The following is a 21091-nucleotide window of genomic DNA, read 5'->3' on the forward strand; positions in this document are numbered from 1 at the left end:
AGAACAAGTGAATGTAATTGGAGTAGAAGCTTTTTGGGACAAATGAGGGACCCATGGAGGAAGGAGACTTGTAGGAGGACTATGGGAAATGTACAAACGGAGAGAGGGAACAATAGTGGTGGAATGTTAATGTTCAGGTAGCAATAGGGAAGAATGCATACAAGAAGTGGAGGAAGGGTAAGGAACAGATGGAGAGAGAGGAATATAAACGTTCAAAGAAGGAAACAAGAAAGAAGTAGCAGAAGCAAAAATAGAGAGGGAAGAGTGTGGAAGAGTGTGAACATTGCAGAGGGATGAAAATATATTCAGGATAGGTAGATAACGGGAGGGAATCGGGACAAAAGGAGGGAAAGGAAATGTGGGTGATGAAGAGAAAGGAAATTAAGGCATTAGGTTGGAGAAGCAGGACATGCGGAGGGAAAGGAAGGATGGGAAGATGTGGGGGAAAAGCCAAGTCCATGCCCTGAAAAGCAAAGTTCAGAGGAGACTATAGTGAAGAAGCTGAGAGCATGAATGGAAAGATGGAAAGATCCAATTAACAATTTTGAGTTGTGTGAAACGAGTTCGGAGAGCACGCGCTGGATGAAGAGTTTGATTACTTTAAAAAATGCAATAAACTGCATATCGATATGCAATTGGTCACATGCTGTGGTTTGCATTCTAGACCAGCTTGGATGGAAGAGAAAACAAAACAGATTGGGAAGTGGGGCAGAGAATGAGTAAAGTGGAGGAAGACCATGGGGTGTTGGTGGAGGGGTGGTAGAAGAGAGAGGAGAAACGAGGACTTGTGATGCAGAAGGAGCTCGGATTAATCTGCCAATGTGGGGAAGATACTGCCAAGCCACCCACATTGGTCTTTTTTGGCAGAGCTAAGAGGTAAATGTGTCAGGCCTTGATATGCAAGAAGGAAAAATGGGCAGAGGATGAAGAGTGGTTAGATGAAGGGATGATTAGCAGGCGAGGGGGAGTAGCGAGGCTGTGGGAAAGATAAAGGGGTTGGAACTGAGAAGGAGACAGTGTGACAGCAAAGTGTGTTGATGTCTTTGGTACAATGGTACAGGGTGCCTGGTTTGATTCACGACCTGGGTTTACAAAGTGTGCCTTCCTTACAAAGTGTGCCTTCCTCGGACGGACGTTAAGCTCGGTGTCCCATCTACTATCGTTAGTTGGTGGACATTGGAGATCCCACATTGGCCTTCCTGAACTGTAGGTGAGTTATGGTCAGCACCTTGACCAAGTTGGAAATTCTTGCCCAAATCAGACTCAGTTGACTAACAAGCCTGGCCAGCCGGTTCGTGAAAGACTTAAGCAAACAAAAACTCTCCCTGTCTGACCCCACAAGAAGATGGGAATAATTGTAGCTGTTAAAGGATTATTGGTAATTTTTTTAATTGATGAGTTTGAGAAATAAGGCTTTTGGAAAAAGAAAAACAGGAGAGAGAAAGTACAAGAGAATGAAGAAAATGTGAGTAGTGATTCAACATGCCACGTGAGGACTTTCTCCAGTAACACGAAGACAATGGAAACTGGACACAAAGCACACATATTCAATTAAATCAAATTCAAAATAACTCCTTTTTCCACATAATAATGTGAAATCAAATTTACAATTATTGTTTGGATTGAGTGGACGGCGTCATCCCAGAGAGCACAAAGCTAATGGTACGTATATACATACAAAGGAAAACAGGAAAAACAATAATGTGATTCACAAATATGATACAGAACAAAACAAGATGGTGACAATAAATAAAATAATCAACAAACAAAGAAACAAACTGGAAAATAAATTAGACGGCAGGTAAAGCTCACAAAAGGTAAGCAGCAGACAGGCCCAGAATGATATTTAAAGATTAACTTGTATAATGAATTTAACATATTAATTTAAATATCAATGTTGGTTGATTGGAGTTCGTTTCATTCACATAATAACCCTGGGCAGAGATGAACATTAATAAGAGTTCACATGAATTCCTTCCTCAGCCAAATGTGTGACCTACATTTTACTTTGGCACATATCACAACAAATAAGAGAAATTAATAAAAAAGAATGGTTGTATACCTGTTTACACCAACATCAATAAAAAAAATGTCACCTCCATCAAGAAAACCAATGATGGAAAATGCCATGATAAAGTAAAACCCATGATGTTCATACTGTGCACAGCCAAACAGGAAACGGTTAGCTTACGAGAAGCTTCAGATTCAACATTCTAGTCACAAATGCGGACTGTGCTACCTATGGTCGGAACCTACTACTGTGCAGGTTACGTATGGTCGGAACCTACTACTGTGCAGGTTACGTATGATCGGAACCTACTACTGTGCAGGTTACGTATGGTTGGAACCTACAACTGTGCAGGTTACCTATGGTCAGAACCTACTACTGGGCAGGTTACGTATGGTCGGAAACTACTACTGTGCAGGTCACATATGGTCGGAAACTACTACTGTGCAGGTTACGTATGGTCGGAACCTACTACGGTGCAGGTTACGTATGATCGGAACCTACTACTGTGCAAGTTACATATGGTCGGAACCTACTACTGTGCAGGTTACGTATGGTCGGAACCTACCTGCTGTGCAGGTTACGTATGGTCGGAACCTACTACTGTGCAGGTTACGTATGGTCGGAACTTACTACTGTGCAGGTTACGTATGGTCGGAACCTACTACTGTGCAGGTTACATATGGTCAGAACCTACTACTGTGCAGGTTAGGTATGGTCTGAACCTACTACTGTGCAGGTTACATATGGTCGGAAACTACTACTGTGCAGGTTACGTATGGTCGGAACCTACTACTGTGCAGGTTAGGTATGGTCTGAACCTACTACTGTGCAGGTTACGTATGGTCAGAACCTACTACTGTGCAGGTTACATATGGTCGGAACCTACTACTGTGCAGGTTACGTATGGTCGGAACCTACTACTGTGCAGGTTAGGTATGGTCTGAACCTACTACTTGGCAGGTTACGTATGGTCGGAACCTACTACTGTGCAGGTTACGTATGGTCGGAACCTACTACTGCGCAGGTTACCTATGGTCCGAACCTACTACTGCGCAGGTTTCGTATGGTCGGAACCTACTACTCTGCAGGTTACGTTTCGTCGGAACCTACTACTGTGCAGGTTAAGTATGGTCGGAACCTACTACTGTGCAGGTTACGTATGGTCGGAACCTACTACTGTGCAGGTTACGTATGGTCGGAACCTACTACTGTGCAGGTTACGTATGGTCGGAACCTACTACTGTGCAGGTTACGTATGGTCGGAACCTACTACTGTGCAGGTTATGTATGGTCGGAACCTACTACTGTGCAGGTTACGTATGGTCGGAACCTACTACTGTGCAGGTTACGTATGGTCGGAACCTACTACTATGCAGGTTACGTATGGTCGGAACCTACTACTGTGCAGGTTACGTATGGTCGGAACCTACTACTGTGCACTGTGCAGGTTACGTATGGTCGGAACCTACTACTGTGCAGGTTACGTATGGTCGGTACCTACTACTGTGCAGGTTATGTATGGTCGGAACCTACTACTGTGCAGGTTACGTATGGTCGGAACCTACTACTGTGCAGGTTACGTATGGTCGGAATCTACTACTGTGCAGGTTACATATGGTCGGAATCTACTACTGTACAGGTTACGTATGGTCGGAACCTACTACTGTGCAGATTACTTATTGGAGAGTGGAGAGAGTTGGCTCAGGACAGACGAGAGTGGAGGAGTATCGTGGTCAAGGCAGGGCAGAAGCTTCATGTCATCACACCTCACCCATTAGAAAGTGAAAATGAGGAGAAAGAAATATATATATCACATCACATCACCGTCATGTGACCAGATCCTCAGCTTTGATTGGTATATGTTTGAGGGGACATACATACGGACGGACAAACTGTTCTAGACTATCGGCTAAAAAAAAAAAAAAAAAAAAATTCTATATATGTATACACGAGTATATATGAAAAAAAAATATATATATACACACACACACACACACACACACACACACACACACACACACACACACACACACACACACACACACACACACACATATATTTATACATACATATATAGATAAATATATAAAAAAATATATTATTTTACATAAATACACACATTAATATAAGTCAATCTTACCTTCCTTCAAACCTGTGCTTGAGAAAATCAAAAAGAGCTTTCTGCATCATGTCCGTGACCTACATGTGACAATGGAACATAAAAAAATAATATATCATCGATTGTATTGGGATGGCAATAGAGTATGCAGGACAATGAATTTATCAATAATTTATTTGATTTCTTATTTGATTAGTTGGACCCTGTCACAGAAACTGTGAACCAAATTTTGGGTGCTGTCAGACATAAAATTGTGTCATTATCATCCAGAGAGGGTGCTAGCTCAGCAATAGATTGTAGTTGTCTGTTGATTGGCCCTCGGTGCCCCCAATACATTCCAGAGTAGTTGTTTTGTCAAAACTCTGGACTGGCCAAAATAAATTCACAGTTTAGTGCTCGTAACTTGGGTGGATGATGGTTTTACACCTCTTGTGCCCAATTATATTGACCACATGACAGATTTTAATCAGATTTTTATTAAACGTGAACCGTGGTGTTTGGATGTACGTATGTCTGTCTCCCGTTTACGGCAGCTGTTTCCCACGCTGCGTTAAAACTAATGATTGGTTATTTTGCATTTTCTTTTCACTTTTCTTGATGTAATGTTGTCGGGTCACATTACTGTCCCTTCAAATAATCTTTAAAATCACCATGAACATCTGGATTAAAGTAGATTTAAAACAGACGTTCATGGAATAACATACAATCTAAATATATATATAAATATAATATAAATAATATAAATAAATATAATATAAAATAAATATAATAAAATAATATATATATAAGCAAAGATTTGCGGTTGGGAGTAAATCCAAATGACTCCATGGTAAGATCTCCAACCTTTAATTGAACAAACAATGACTCAACGTTTCGATTAACAACATGTGAAGCCACACGCCTCCGTTAATCTTCCTCAAGAGTGATAAAATCATCTCAACATCCCCTTATATGCAAAGTGGGCGGGGTATATGCAAAGTGGGGTGGGCAAAGCTGGACAGCCAATGAAACCGTATCACACCGCTCTCGTGAACGGAGACGTTACCGACCAAATTCAAAAATCAACCGCATATTAACGGCTTCAAATAATCCTGTAAGCAATGCTGGATTATAACTCAAGTGTTTAGAAAATCAGGAACAATAATTACATTTAATTAAAAGTTAAACTTGTAAACAATTAAATTGTAAATTAAATTAAAACTGTAAATGTATTAAAGCAAAAAATTTTAAGATAAAATAAAATTGCCATAATATCAAGATCATCACATGTGGCCCTATGCGCTAAAGGGGAATGCGGGAAGGAGGGGGGGTTATAGGGGGGGATAAAATGGGGGGGGGGGAAACCAGAGGGGGGGTGGAAGCGGAGGAGGGGGGTTGGGAGAGGGGTGGTTTGGAGGGAGGGAGGGGGGGGAGGGGGAGGGGGCAAATTGTCCGAATAAAAACCTTGTGTGACATATTATGTGGACTCGTTGTTCAAAGTACCGAATGCCTGTGACATGCGACACGTCTGTGACATGCTTTCTACCTGCCTCTCTTCCACCTACTTTGTATTTAATGAGGTATATTACAAGCAGGTTTATGGCACCGCTATGGGTTCCCCGGTATCGGCTGTGATTGCCAACATGGTGATGGAGGATTTGGAGAAACGCACCATTCCAGCCCTGTTAGTGCAACCACGTGTTTGGTTCCGGTACGTGGATAACACATTTGTCATCTGTCACTCTGATGAGGTGGGCATCATACATGAGACCATAAATAAAACTTTTTCCTCCATTAATTTCACCATTGAAGAGGATAAAAATGGAGCCCTTCCCTTCCTGGATACACTCGTAGCAAGGGATCCCAAAGAAGCCTTAAAGGTAACGGTGTACAGAAAACCAACACACACTGATCGCTACCTTGATTTCAATTCTTGCCATCCAATGGAACACAAAAGATCGGTGGTGCACACCCTCTCAAAAAGAGCACGTGATTTACCATCTGCCTTTGAAGACAAGATGAGTGAGGTGGACCATCTTCAAAATGTGTTAAGGGCAAATGGCTATCCTGACAGCTTGCTACCCAACAGGAAAAGGATAAGGGCTTCCCCACACAACAGGCTGAGACCGCGAGAACAACCAAAGGGTTTGTGTGTTCTCCCTTTTGTACCGGGGGTTTCACAGAGGGTCGGCAGAATTTTGAAATCGGCAGGAGTGAGGGTGAGTTTCACACCGGTGTTCACCCTTCGCCAAGCCCTTATGAGGGTCAAGGACAAGCTTCCGAGGAAGGATAGGTCAGGGGTGGTATACGTGGTGCCCTGTGGTTGTGGAGCTGAGTATGTGGGTGAAACCGGGAGGACCTTAGGTCAACGTATTACTGAACACCAAAAAGCATTTGAATGTAATTATCCTAGCAGATCTGCTATTGCCAAACACGGCCTTAAGGAAGGCCACACACCTTTATGGGACAGGGTTGATATTTTGGGCTCCACACCCAACAGAAACAGAAGACGTGTTTTGGAGGCTTGGCACACAGAAGAAACTGTTACCTCGATCACACAAGAGGTGCTTGACTTACCTGTAGCGTTTGACCCACTCTTGTGTAAACGAAGCAGGCATTCCATACTTTGAACAACGAGTCCACATAATATATCACACAAGGTTTTTATTCGGACAATTTGCCCCCTCCCCCTGCCCCCCTCCCTCCAAACCACCCCTCTCCCAAACCCCCCCCTCCACTTCCACCCCCCTCTGGTTCCCCCCCCCCCCCCATTTTATCCCCCCCTGTGACCGCCCTCCTTCCCGCATTCCCCTTTACCGCATAGGGCCACATGTGATGATCTTGATATTATGGCAATTTTATTTTATCTTAAAATTTTTTGCTTTAATATATTTACAGTTTTAATTTAATTTACAATTTAATTGTTTACAAGTTTAACTTTTAATTAAATGTAATGATTGTTCCTGATTTTCTAAACACTTGAGTTATAATCCAGCATTGCTTACAGGATTATTTTAAGCCGTTAATATGCGGTTGATTTTTGAATTTGGTCAATAACGTCTCCGTTCACGAGAGCGGTGTGATACGGTTTCATTGGCTGTCCAGCTTTGCCCACCCCACTTTGCATATACCCCGCCCACTGTGCATGTAAGGGGATGTTGAGATGATTTTATTACTCTTGAGGAAGATTAACGGAGGCGTGTGGCTTCACATGTTGTTAATCGATACGTTGAGTCATTGTTTGTTCAATCAAAGGTTGGAGATCTTACCATGGAGACATATATATATATATATACCCTCTATTTAGAGAATTCCAACCTCCGCCACGCGATGTTGCACCACCATTTTGCGGTGGGTGGTACAAGTACTTTAGTTAAAAGCTCTGGATCTGAGTGAAACCGAGAGTGCGACACAATTGACCTTTTTTAAATCCATGAAATTATTTAAATTGATAGATTAACTTAAACTTTCCCATCACTGGGGACAAGTACTTTTGCTTGTTACAGATAATTTAAATGTTCAGATGAAATAATAACAAATGACTACTCATGAGAAAGAGAAAATTGGGATATTAGATGAAAGAACACAAGTTTACCTCGTAGCCTTTTAGGGAAGGCCCCACTAGTACGACAGGTCTCATAGATGGTACCACGTCATAAGGAGGTAAGGTCTCTGCCTGCACACCACAACATCACACGTGCAGCATTCGTCACTGTTGTCAAATTAAATTGCAATCAAGCAATGTGAGTATACTGGGCGGGCAACCGGTCAACGGCCATGCCGGGCACACACAAACACAGCATGATAGGGCCTCAGGTCTCAGTTGTGGGTCCGAACAATTAATGTGAGCCACAAAAAGTGCGGCTTGCTTTATCAACAACAATGGTATTCTCGGAAAATGCAAAGGTTGGGAGTTACTGACGTTTTACAGAGATTGGAAAAGGTACAAGGAGTCAGATGCAATGGCATTGTACGAAAGCAACTCAAGCAAGTCAATAAATGCCTCAATATTTTGTTTTGTCATTATTATTATTATTATTATTATTATTATTATCAAAATTATTCTTTAAAAAACTACAAACATGCTTTGTGATGTTGCTTTCGACAAACGATGCCATTGTTGGTGTCCAGTATGTAGGAAAAGCAGGTCCACAAAGCCACCGCAAGCATGAGGAGACACATCTCGTGGATATAAAGTGACCACTTACCAACTTCTGCTTCTGCTTCGCTGGACGTGCCAACAGGAGCGGAAGGGAGGGGGAGAAATGGCTGTGAAAGCGTGCTCATTATGGCATGTGATATGCGGAAGCACAAACACCACTGAAGTTAGTCAAAATGTTCAAGTTAGTTCATTTGGAGTCAGCGAGGCCTGCTGGGCTAGGTCAGACCTCCATGTTAGTTGCACCCATCCATGCCATTCCATACTGCCAACTTGCTGTGCTCGTGTTCCTGTCAACCATGAGTGATGCAGGTGACCTACCTCACCTCAATCACCACTACATTTAATATGTATCTTATCAACCGCTGGATTCAGTTCTTACTTCTTCCACTATGACTGCTGTAAACACTTTTTGGTCCGATGGTCAATTCAGCCTATTTCGTGTCCACCACCACCGACACCACCACACATTCTATCTAAATGGCTACGACACATGAAGGTGAGCTCATTTCCTTCACTTGTTGTTCATTTACTCCTCGAAACTATTTGAAGAATGGCCGTGAGAATGAAAGAGATAACACATTATCCCTGTACAAGGATTTCTTCCTCAAAATGAGGATCAAAGCAACCATCATTTCTTTCTTTGAATATCACTAAGAAACGAGGATGAAGTAATGACGAAGTAAAGGAGAGCGAAAAAAGAAGGAGCAAAAATGATGAGAGATCAAACTTGGTTATAATATGTGTCCATTTTAATGACTCTGAAGACAACGTATTTACAATAAGGTTTAAAAAATGTACTTCATTGTTCAGGATATCAGTGTCGACATTCACTAAACGTACGACTGGGGTTGGAGATGGTGACGGTGCATTCTGTTAACAGCTGTCGGTGTATGCAACAAGTCTCCATATTTGGCAGACAGTTTTGTTTCTGTACAAGATTGAGGCTTCCGGAAGAGTGAGGTGACAGAGGGTAAAAAGACTACAATGCGGCAGTGGGGCAACAGTTGGACACATTGAGCAAGGGAATGAAGAAACAAGAAAAGAGGAATGATAAGTGGGGAGGAAACAGGGTAGACTGCAGGTAAGAGGGAATTGGTATGGGTTAGGAATCGTTAATGGGGGAAGAAAAGATCATGGGTAAGGATGGAGGATAACATGAATTGGTATGGGTTAGGAATCGTTAATGGAGGTAGAAAAGATCACGGGTAAGGAAGGAGGATAACATGAATTGGTATGGGTTAGGAATCGTTAATGGGGGTAGAAAAGATCACCGGTAAGGATGGAGGATAACATGAATTGGTATGGGTTAGGAATCGTTAATGGGGGTAGAAAAGATCACCGGTAAGGATGGAGGATAACATGAATTGGTATGGGTTAGGAATCGTTAATGGGGGAAGAAAAGATCATGGGTAAGGATGGAGGATAACATGAATTGGTATGGGTTAGGAATCGTTAATGGGGGAAGAAAAGATCATGGGTAAGGATGGAGGATAACATGAATTGGTATGGGTTAGGAATCATTAATGGAGGTAGAAAAGATCAACGGGTAAGGAAGGAGGATAACATGAATTGGTATGCGTTAGGAATCGTTAATGGGGGAAGAAAAGATCATGGGTAAGGATGGAGGATAACATGAATTGGTATGGGTTAGGAATCGTTAATGGGGGAAGAAAAGATCACGGGTAAGGATGGAGGATAACATGAATTGGTATGGGTTAGGAATCATTAATGGAGGTAGAAAAGATCACGGGTAAGGAAGGAGGATAACATGAATTGGTATGCGTTAGGAATCGTTAATGGGGGAAGAAAAGATCATGGGTAAGGATGGAGGATAACATGAATTGGTATGGGTTAGGAATCGTTAATGGGGGTAGAAAAGATCACCGGTAAGGATGGAGGATAACATGAATTGGTATGGGTTAGGAATCGTTAATGGGGGTAGAAAAGATCACCGGTAAGGATGGAGGATAACATGAATTGGTATGGGTTAGGAATCGTTAATGGGGGAAGAAAAGATCATGGGTAAGGATGGAGGATAACATGAATTGGTATGGGTTAGGAATCGTTAATGGGGGAAGAAAAGATCATGGGTAAGGATGGAGGATAACATGAATTGGTATGGGTTAGGAATCATTAATGGAGGTAGAAAAGATCAACGGGTAAGGAAGGAGGATAACATGAATTGGTATGCGTTAGGAATCGTTAATGGGGGAAGAAAAGATCATGGGTAAGGATGGAGGATAACATGAATTGGTATGGGTTAGGAATCGTTAATGGGGGAAGAAAAGATCACGGGTAAGGATGGAGGATAACATGAATTGGTATGGGTTAGGAATCATTAATGGAGGTAGAAAAGATCACGGGTAAGGAAGGAGGATAACATGAATTGGTATGCGTTAGGAATCGTTAATGGGGGAAGAAAAGATCATGGGTAAGGATGGAGGATAACATGAATTGGTATGGGTTAGGAATCGTTAATGGGGGAAGAAAAGATCACGGGTAAGGATGGAGGATAACATGAATTGGTATGGGTTAGGAATCGTTAATGGGGGTAGAAAAGATCACGGGTAAGGATGGAGGATAACATGAATTGGTAAGGGTTAGGAATCGTTAATGGGAGTAGAAAAGATCACGGGTAAGGATGGAAGATAACATGAATTGGTAAGGGTTAGGAATCGTTAATGGGAGTAGAAAAGATCACTGGTAAGGATGGAAGATAACATGAATTGGTATGGGTTAGGAATCGTTAATGGGGGTAGAAAAGATCACCGGTAAGGATGGAGGATAACATGAATTGGTTTGGGTTAGGAATCGTTAATGGGGGTAGAAAAGATCACCGGTAAGGATGGAGGATAACATGAATTGGTATGGGTTAGGAATCGTTAATGGGGGTAGAAAAGATCACCGGTAAGGATGGAGGATAACATGAATTGGTATGGGTTAGGAATCGTTAATGGGAGTAGAAAAGATCACCGGTAAGGATGGAGGATAACATGAATTGGTATGGGTTAGGAATCGTTAATGGGAGTAGAAAAGATCACCGGTAAGGATGGAGGATAACATGAATTGGTATGGGTTAGGAATCGTTAATGGGAGTAGAAAAGATCACCGGTAAGGATGGAAGATAACATGAATTGGTATGGGTTAGGAATCGTTAATGGGGGTAGAAAAGATCACCGGTAAGGAAGGAGGATAACATGAATTGGTATGGGTTAGGAATCGTTAATGGGGGTAGAAAAGATCACGGGTAAGGATGGGGGATAACATGAATTGGTCGGAGTTAGGAATCGTTAATGGGAGTAGAAAAGATCACCGGTAAGGATGGAAGATAACATGAATTGGTATGGGTTAGGAATCGTTAATGGGGGTAGAAAAGATCACGGGTAAGGATGGAGGATAACATGAATTGGTATGGGTTAGGAATCGTTAATGGGGGTAGAAAAGATCACCGGTAAGGATGGAGGATAACATGAATTGGTATGGGTTAGGAATCGTTAATGGGGGTAGAAAAGATCACGGGTAAGGATGGAGGATAACATGAATTGGTATGGGTTAGGAATCGTTAATGGGGGTAGAAAAGATCACCGGTAAGGATGGAAGATAACATGAATTGGTATGGGTTAGGAATCGTTAATGGGGGTAGAAAAGATCACGGGTAAGGATGGAGGATAACATGAATTGGTATGGGTTAGGAATCGTTAATGGGGGTAGAAAAGATCACGGGTAAGGATGGGGGATAACATGAATTGGTCGGAGTTAGGAATCGTTAATGGGAGTAGAAAAGATCACGGGTAAGGATGGAGGATAACATGAATTGGTATGGGTTAGGAATCGTTAATGGGAGTAGAAAAGATCATGGGTAAGGATGGAGGATAACATGAATTGGTCGGAGTTAGGAATCGTTAATGGGGTCGGAAAATCACTATCATTCGCCATAGGTAATCCTTCATCTGCTCTGAGTTCCACCAACATCACTGCATTACATAAACAAGGTGCAAAAACGAATCTCCTTAACTCTAGACCTGTAACCTTACTTGTAATCATGAACGAGGATGCCGACCAGGCATCCTCTCCCATGCAAAGTCCTTCCTTCGCATGACTGAACTCTTATCCATCTACAAGGCCTTCATCCGCAGCTCGATGGAGTACTGCTCTCCTCTCTGGGCTGGTGCTCTGGCCTCACACCAGCTCACCTTTGCACTGTGGAAACCAAGGCCTTCAAGATTATTGGAATCTCATGCGATGAAGCTGAGTCTATGGGCCTATCATTTTCACATCGCAGACTGGTTGGTGGACTCTGTCTTTTACCACTTCCTTTTTGGTCTTGCAGCGTCTGTTTTTTCCGTGTTTTGTCTTTTCTCCCCCACCCCCAGGTTTATACATGGCGCATGTTGTCCACCAGAAACTCCCTTCTGGTGAAACTCTCAAAATCCAGAATCGTGGCACACCTCCACTCATTCGTTCCTTTTTCCAGCCTGTGAAACCAACCTCCACGCTCTTTTCAATGTCATTCTTCCCTCCCCCTCCAGGTCTTCAAGACAGCTGTTAACCACTGTCTCAGATCATCCCCCATCCAAAACCATGATCTTTTCTTCCACTCTGGACCCCTCCTCTCCCCCAAGCCCACCTCTTTCCAATTATCGAGTGTTTCCTTCTTGAGAGTTTGCTTCCCTTTCCATCTTGTCCACCCTGTGTGTCCTCCCCTACCAATCATTCTACTGCCTCTATTTTGTCCCTCAGCTATACTGTTGGTGTGTTTTCCCCCTATTTGTACTGTTCCTTCTGTTCAGTTACATCCTGATGTTTTCTCTGTACTAGCTCTTCCACAATCTTTCATTTTTGTCTACAAAAATAAATAAATAAAGAGTTGAGGTATACTCCAAGGCTGTATTTTAGGAGTTTAACGATGAGGGGATAACTGGAATAAAGCAGGCATCCTGGAGTTCCTGGGGAAGGTAAGAAGACTAAGAGAGAAACAGAGCGAGCTAAACTGGAGGATATGTGCTAAATAATGGAGAGACCAATGAGCTGTCTACGATGTGAGGCCTTGTGTAATTGCTGGGAATGTCAACAACCTTGAGAGCTTTAGATTCCATATATTGCAGGAGAGACTGAAGCTGGAATGTCAGCCCATAGGACAGAGCAGTACTCCATTGAGCTACGGTCAAACGCCTTGTAGGCTGAAACCCGCCATGGTGGGAGCGAGTAATACCTGCCCTACCAGGGAATGAATTGTGGTGTCAATACTCCCTCCCTCCGACAAAGGTCAACGGTTAAGCCACTTGCACTATTCTATGTGTACAGGTGAAAAGTGCAAATTTTCACTCTCACAAAGAAGGGGGTGGGCCCATGACCTAACCCTAACTTTCCCCGAGCATGTGTGCAAAATTTGGTTGAGATAGGTTAAGGCATTTTCAATTATATAAGATTCAGAATACCTACACACATACATACCTACATAAATAGGAGAGAATTGGCATTTTTACTGCGTAGCCCATCGGGCAAAGCCGGGTAGAACAGTGTTTGTCCGTACGTATGTATGTATGTGTGTGTGTGTATGTCCTCTCAAACGTATACCAATCAGAGCTGAGGATCTGGTCACATGACAGGGTGATGTCATTACGTCTGATGTGATTACGGCAGTATGGCGGCTGACTCTCCACACTCCGCCATTTTGATTTATATGCCGTTCATGCCGAACATATCGTCGAACCTGTCATTTTTCACAATCCCCATGATCTACCTTCACGCTTTTCATTCAGTGTTAAACACAAACAAACCAATTGTTAAAATTATCATCAAATATCGAAAGAATAGACGTTACGTCTCTTCCAACAAAACGGTACGTATAGGCCTTAGGCTTCCTGCCTCACCTTCGGACCGCTTTGGACAAATTAAGCTCAGGTTTCTTAATACAGTTTATTTTCTTAATATCGTTTCAGTAGTAACATTTTCGTAATAATAGTAATAATAATATAGTAAATATAACCATAACACTTTAATCCCAATGTCATGAATACGAAGTTAATGGATTGAAGCGGTGTATGGTTCATGAATCAGTGATAAGTGTTGTTCGGCACTTAAATTAATAATCGCAGAGGTAAGGAATTAGCCTCGGTTTTTTAATGGTTTTGGTTATATTTTCGAAATATAACGTTAACATTATAGTAAATCTAATCGTAACACTAATCCCTTCGTAGTGACTGCAAACGTACTGGAAGTTAAAATATATAATCTACATATGAAAGTAGCGGCAGTTTTGTGTCCATTACGCCATTACGTCTATGATGTCATTACAACGGCTGACTCCACCGACCGACATTTAAATTTACTAGTAGGCCGACACACGCTCACTATGGGAGTGGCAGAAAGGGTCATTCCTCTTTGGGGTATATAGATTACAGTCGATCTATGGTCGGGTCTCAAGAACATTGGGTGTGTGTTCATTTACCAAGGTTCTTGTGGAGAGATCGCCATGTGGTTTAAGCATTCGAGCAAGCACTCCATTCAAAACCGTTAAGGAACGGCTGGCTTGGCAAGCGCTAGCTAGCTGCTTGGTAAAGGAGCACACCTCCAACCCTTGTGGGGTATATAGATTACAGTAGATCTTCGCTCAGTTCTGTAAGTAAAACGTACATCACGGATGTCAGGATTCCTCAAAAAAATTGCCTTGCTGAATGTTTGTCCCAGGACAGCTCATGGCTTATGGTGAGGCCTAGAAGTTCAAGAGACGGAATCTCTTCCAGTGGCTGAACATGGAAATAGATAGGTGGGTTAGCTTTACGATCCTTCTGGAGTGACAGGTGAGACTATGAGATTTGCATGGATTTAAGACATGCTATTATTGAAGGACGAGAACCTCTGCGATAGATATTCTCAACAATTGGAAGTTCCGCCAATTGTTCTTGTGTAAATGTGGAAGCAAAAAATGGTTTAATTAGCCTGCCATCACCCAATGATCATTCACCAATACTTGGCTTTCTAAATGACGCAATCCACCCCAGAATGCTCATCGTGCATGCACAGAAACCCCAAGAAATGGTGGTGTTTAGGACAACGTAAAATGCATATTGTGTGCGAGATATGGATTGTTACATAAAATGGCTCACGAAGATTCTAAAGGAAGCCGAAAATATTTGGAAATAAGGGGCGAGAAAGGGGTATTGTGTCCTCTGCACAATGAGAGTTGTGAACTTTCTGAAATCTTCCAAAAAAGATGATAACGTGCAGCTCCCCATACTGCAAACTCCTGAGGATGTGGACCGGTGAAAAGCCTGAAGGTTTGTAGATGGGCACGTTCTACCCAGACCATCAACCATCCCCGCCAGTGAGTGCACTTTGAACTTTCCGGGACTACGTCGTGTGAACGTGGCAGGCAAGGTGATTTATTTAATTGATGTCTTCATTTGGGAAGAGGGTGCCGTCATTAGCAACATTCAGGAGACTTCCCAGAGGTAGACACCGTATCTGATTTAGTTGTCTCGTAACACTGATGGAAAGGTCATATCCGGTACTTGTGAATGCACAGGGTATGTTTAAAATGATGATTTTACAACGAATCATGTTTGGGTTGAGCAGGTGGGAGAGTCGGAGTTGTGTGGGCCGGGGGTGCCGTTATAAACCTATATTTTGGGTTGGTTCTCAGGCCACAAGACAAATTACACTAGACTTTTGCATTTACAGTATTGGTAAAACGATAAGCATCCATCGTGTGTGTGTGTGTGTGTGTGTGTGTGTGTGTGTGTGTGTGTGTGTGTGTGTGTGTGTGTGTGTTACATCCAGCCACCACCAGCTTGTATTATTTAACAGGAAGTGATAGGAACTCGACATCTCTAATCCATAGATATTTATGGTATTTCCTATATTATCGTGAGTAATTTGCATTCAGGAACAGAACAATTGTGGTTAACCATATTAAAATTTCTTTTTTTCTAAATGCTGAAAATTATATGAAGAAGACGATGTGATTTACACATTTCACGTCAGCAATGGCAAGTTAAAAGTGCCTGGTGAGCACAATCGAGTCAGTGTAAACACACACAGTGCACACGTGCCTCGTTCACATTCATTCGTCATTTCCTGTCATGTATTCATCTGTGCTATTCCTTAACGGGGCCAGGCTTGTCTTAACTTTACACCTTACTAGCGTGACTCGGCACGCTCCGCACACCTCACCACACGTCGTTTCAGAGGGATATGCATCTTTGACCATTTCAGTGTCTTTTGGGTATTCAGGGTGTTTTGGGTCTTCAGGGTCTTTTGGGTATTTTAGGTCTTCGGGGTCTTTTGGGTCTTCAGGGCTATTTGGGTCTTTTTGAGCATCTGGGCCTTCAAGGGTATTTTGGGTCTTTGGGGTGTTTGGGTCTTCGGGGTCTTCAAGGGTATTTTGGGTCTTCAGGGTCTTGAGGTTCTTGGGGTAATTAAATGGTCATCAAAGGTCTGAGGGGTCTCGGCAGTCTAAACGTAATTAAGAGGGTTAATTAAGAAGGTGGTAATTTTATTTGAAGAAGACATTTTCGTCGCATTTAAACATAAATAACGACATAACCATATTCGTTTTATTATAATAAGAATACACTTAATGATTGTTATGTTTAATATCTTTGTCAGATCCTTTTCATATTTTCTTTTGGCTTGCTGAGTTATTGCCTTAACTAGACTCTGTTTACTCCTATAATGATGTTCGTCAGACTCTAATTGTATTATTTTGTACTTGGTGAATGGCGTCTGCTTACCCTGAATACTGCTTACCCTGAACACTGCTTACCCTGAACACTGCTTACCCTGAACACTGCTTACCCTGAACACTGCTTACCCTGAACACTGCTTACCCTGAATACTGCTTACCCTGAACACTGCTTACCCTGAATACTGCTTACCCTGAACACTGCTTACCCTGAACACTGCTTACCCTGAATACTGCTTACCCTGAACACTGCTTACCCTGAACACTGCTTACCCTGAACACTGCTTACCCTGAACACTGCTTACCCTGAATACTGCTTACCCTGAACACTGCTTACCCTGAACACTGCTTACCCTGAACACTGCTTACCCTGAATACTGCTTACCCTGAACACTGCTTACCCTGAATACTGCTTACCCTGAACACTGCTTACCCTGAACACTGCTTACCCTGAATACTGCTTACCCTGAACACTGCTTACCCTGAACACTGCTTACCCTGAACACTGCTTACCCTGAATACTGCTTACCCTGAACACTGCTTACCCTGAACACTGCTTACCCTGAATACTGCTTACCCTGAATACTGCTTGCCCTGAACACTGCTTACCCTGAACACTGCTTACCCTGAATAATGCTTACCTCTCTACTCTTCTGCCCTGATCTCTTTCTGCCTCCACCAATACACCTCCCTGGAATACAACAACTCTGCACCATCCCAATTACTCCTTGAACGTTGCCAATCTCTCTGATGCAGACACTCATTAACATTTGTACACCGTTCCTTTCTTATTCCATCTTCAGGCGATGCATGACGTCATCGCCGGGCACTGAGGGGGGCGGGGGGGGGGGGGGATTGGGGCAGCAATGTGCTGAAAGGGAGCACTCGGTTTTCACTCCGGTTGTTTGCTTTTTTTGTTTTCCTTCTTTCTTGTTTGTTTGTCCGGGCGATATCTCAGCCATTCTTTGAGCTCGGAAGCTGAAATTTTGGCACAATAACGAGCACATGCCTTGGCAAAACAATGTGTATATATATTATATATATATATATAGTCACGTGAAAAAGTAAGTACACCCCATGTAAAGTTTTGACTTTTTCAACATACAGCTATTTAATCTTCATTTCAACAATAGTGATGGATAAAGGTGATATAATATAACAAATATCATGAACAATTTACATTTTGTAGTCCATTGTATAATTTAAATAAACATAAATGCAAATTTCGCATGTGGAAAAAGTAAGTACACCCCTACATTTATCACTACTTCAAATACCTAAAATTAGAATCAGGTACAGCAGCTCAGGTGAAAATGATTAGAACATCGTTAGAAAGGATCTTGGCGGAACCTGTCTTATTTAAACCTCAGACATTTCGTTTGGTTTGCTCTTTGTTGTTGAAGTGTGCGGCGTCACCATGCCTAGATCAAAAGAGCTCTCTGAGGCCTTCAGAAAGAAGGTTATAGATGCCTACGAGTCCGGGAAGGGATTTAAAAAGATCTCCAAACAATTTGAAATCAATCATTCGACTGTCCGGAAGATCATCTACAAGTGGAGAAGATTCCAAACAACTGCCAACTTGTTCAGGCCAGGCCGCCCCAGCAAGTTCAGCCCAAGAGCAGACCGCAAGATGCTGAAAGAAGTCTCTAAGAACCCCAGAATGTAATCACAGGACCTACAGGTAGCTCTTGCCACTGTTGATGTCAAAGTGCACGAGTCTACCATTAGAAAGAGGCTGCACAAATTTGATCTACATGGGAGGTGTGCCAGGAGGAAACGTTTGCTGTCCAGAAACAACATCAGGGCAAGACTAATGTTTGCCAATGAACACCGAGGAAAAGACCAGCACTTCTGGAACAATGTGCTCTGGACAGATGAGTCAAAGGTAGAGCTATTTGGCCACAGTACCAGAAGACATGTTTGGCAAAAACCAAAGACAGCATTTGACCACAAGAACCTGATACCAACTGTAAAGCATGGTGGTGGAAATATTATGGTTTGGGGCAGCTTTGCTGCATCAGGGCCTTGGCAGCTCACCATCATAGAATCCACTTTGAATTCTTCATTGCACCAGAGGGTGCTTGAGGATAATGTGAGGCCATCTGTCGGAGAGTTGAAGCTCAACCGAAGGTGGACCTTGCAACATGACAGTGACCCTAAACATACCAGTAAATCCACCAAGGAATGGCTGAAAAGAAAGAAATGGAGGGTTCTGGAATGGCCAAGACAAAGCCTGGATCTAAATCCCATCGAGATGTTGTTGGGGGATTTGAAACGAGCTGTGCATGCAAGAAACCCCTCAAACATCGCACAGCTGAAATAATTCTGCATGGAGGAGTGGGCAAAAATTTCTCCCAGTCGATGTCAGAGACTGGTAGACAGTTATAAGAAACGCCTACTTGAGGTTGTTTCTGCCAAAGGGGGCAATACCGCCTTATTAGAGCCAAGGGTGTACTTACTTTATCCACATGCGAAATTTGCATTTATGTTTATTTAAATTATACAATGGACAAAAAAATGTAAATGTTTCATGATATTTGTTATATTATATCACCTTTATCTATCAATATTGTTGAAATGAAGATCAAATAGCTGTATGTTGAAATATGTTGAAAAAGTCAAAAGTTTACATGGGGTGTACTCACTTTTTCACGTGACTGTATATATATATATATATATATTTGATTAATAGATTAATTGATTAATTTCTTAATTATTATCGATTTATAAATCACTCATTTATTTCCTTTCTCATCTGGGCAATATCTTAGGCACTTTTTGAGTTCGGAAGCTGATACCATGATAAGAGCCATCCACCCTCTATCTCTAATGCTTCTAGGTACCTATCTACTGTTTCTGCTGCTACTACCTTTCCAGGGAGACCATTCCATGCATTAACTACTCTCCGAGTGAGACCTCTGCTATCTATCATCTTAACTCTCCTCTTCTTTACTTTCGGCCATGTCCCCTGGTCCTCTTACCATCGCTTCTACTGAAAACTCTTCTGCATTTATTTTGTCTGAACATTTCCTTATGTTGAACATCTTATTCCAATCGCCTCATAATCACTTCCTTTCTAATGTATCAAGTGCTGTGTTCTTCAACCTCTCCTCATAGCTTAGTCTAGCTGGGCCCGGAATCAATCCAGGAGACCTACGCTGGATACTCTGTGCCAGCTACGTCCTTCCTCAGATGGAGCGATACAAACTGTACAAAAGATCCGAGATGAGGCCTCATTCCATTGCTATAAAGTGTTAATGCAATCTTGTCGGAACCAGACACGCAATAAAAACTGGACTCCTGAATAAATCACATTGATAGGAAAGCATCAAGTGATCGACTGCTTTCAGAACTAATGAGAATAATGAAAAGATTTCACATTTTAATAGAAAGGAGAGAATAATCACACTTTAAGCATTTGATGATGAATTTGATGGAAAATGTTGGAAGCAAAATGTTCATGCGCCATAAGATTTGTTACGAAACCATGATTGTTGTCCAAATTTTCCTGCATGTGCCGGGGGGCCTGAAAGTTGCGTTACCCCTCCCCAAGCATTCGTTACCCCTCCCCAAGCATTCGTTACCCCTCCCCAGTAAAGCATTCATTCTTAGTGACTCCACAAACGCTACACAAGACGTCTAAGAGGACTTGACATTTAAAGGGTGCAAGGAGAATGACAGAGCGCATACAGGTACAGGTAGAACGGCATGCGGTAGAGAGCGCACACCTCTGCCAAGCTGAACAGTTTATGTTTTGTATCCCACGGATGGGTCGGATCTGCATCCGGACCCTTCATCCTTGTCACACAACAAACTCGGGCCATTTTACATTGTGTGGAGCCAAGAGGAAGCCTTTTAGATTAATAGGGTGTTAAATATGTTCTACAAATGAGATATGTACAAGACTCCTTGGCATGAAAAAAGAAGGTACAACAACGTACGTATTTAAATATACATGTATACATATATATTTAATAAATAAATAAATAAATATAAATGTATTATAAAAGGAGCCATATTTGCCTGTTTGTTTGTTTGTTTGTCATGTTATAACTTGAGAACGAAATAACGGATTTCAATAACTCCAACTACGGCGGATTCGGGTAACTCCTGGGAATCTTCGTGAGCCAAAAA

The 21091-nt window shown here is 42.3% G+C and overlaps 1 protein-coding gene across 2 annotated transcripts in view; it reads right to left on the bottom strand.

Annotated features, from left to right (window-relative positions):
* LOC137431891 (voltage-dependent L-type calcium channel subunit beta-1) overlaps positions 1-21091 on the bottom strand; it is a 264252-nt gene that overhangs the window by 56994 nt on the left and 186167 nt on the right. For both annotated transcript variants that reach the window (XM_078782618.1, XM_078782619.1), the window contains 2 exons: positions 7705-7785; positions 4152-4210 (listed from right to left, as the gene is read on the bottom strand). In XM_078782618.1, coding sequence (XP_078638744.1) covers positions 4152-4210; positions 7705-7785 — 140 coding nt within the window. The remainder of the gene's footprint in view (positions 1-4151; positions 4211-7704; positions 7786-21091) is intronic.

This window comes from Myxine glutinosa, chromosome 7 (assembly GCF_964187855.1).
Source record: "Myxine glutinosa chromosome 7, kmMyxGlut1.1, whole genome shotgun sequence".
NCBI lineage: Eukaryota > Metazoa > Chordata > Myxini > Myxiniformes > Myxinidae > Myxine > Myxine glutinosa.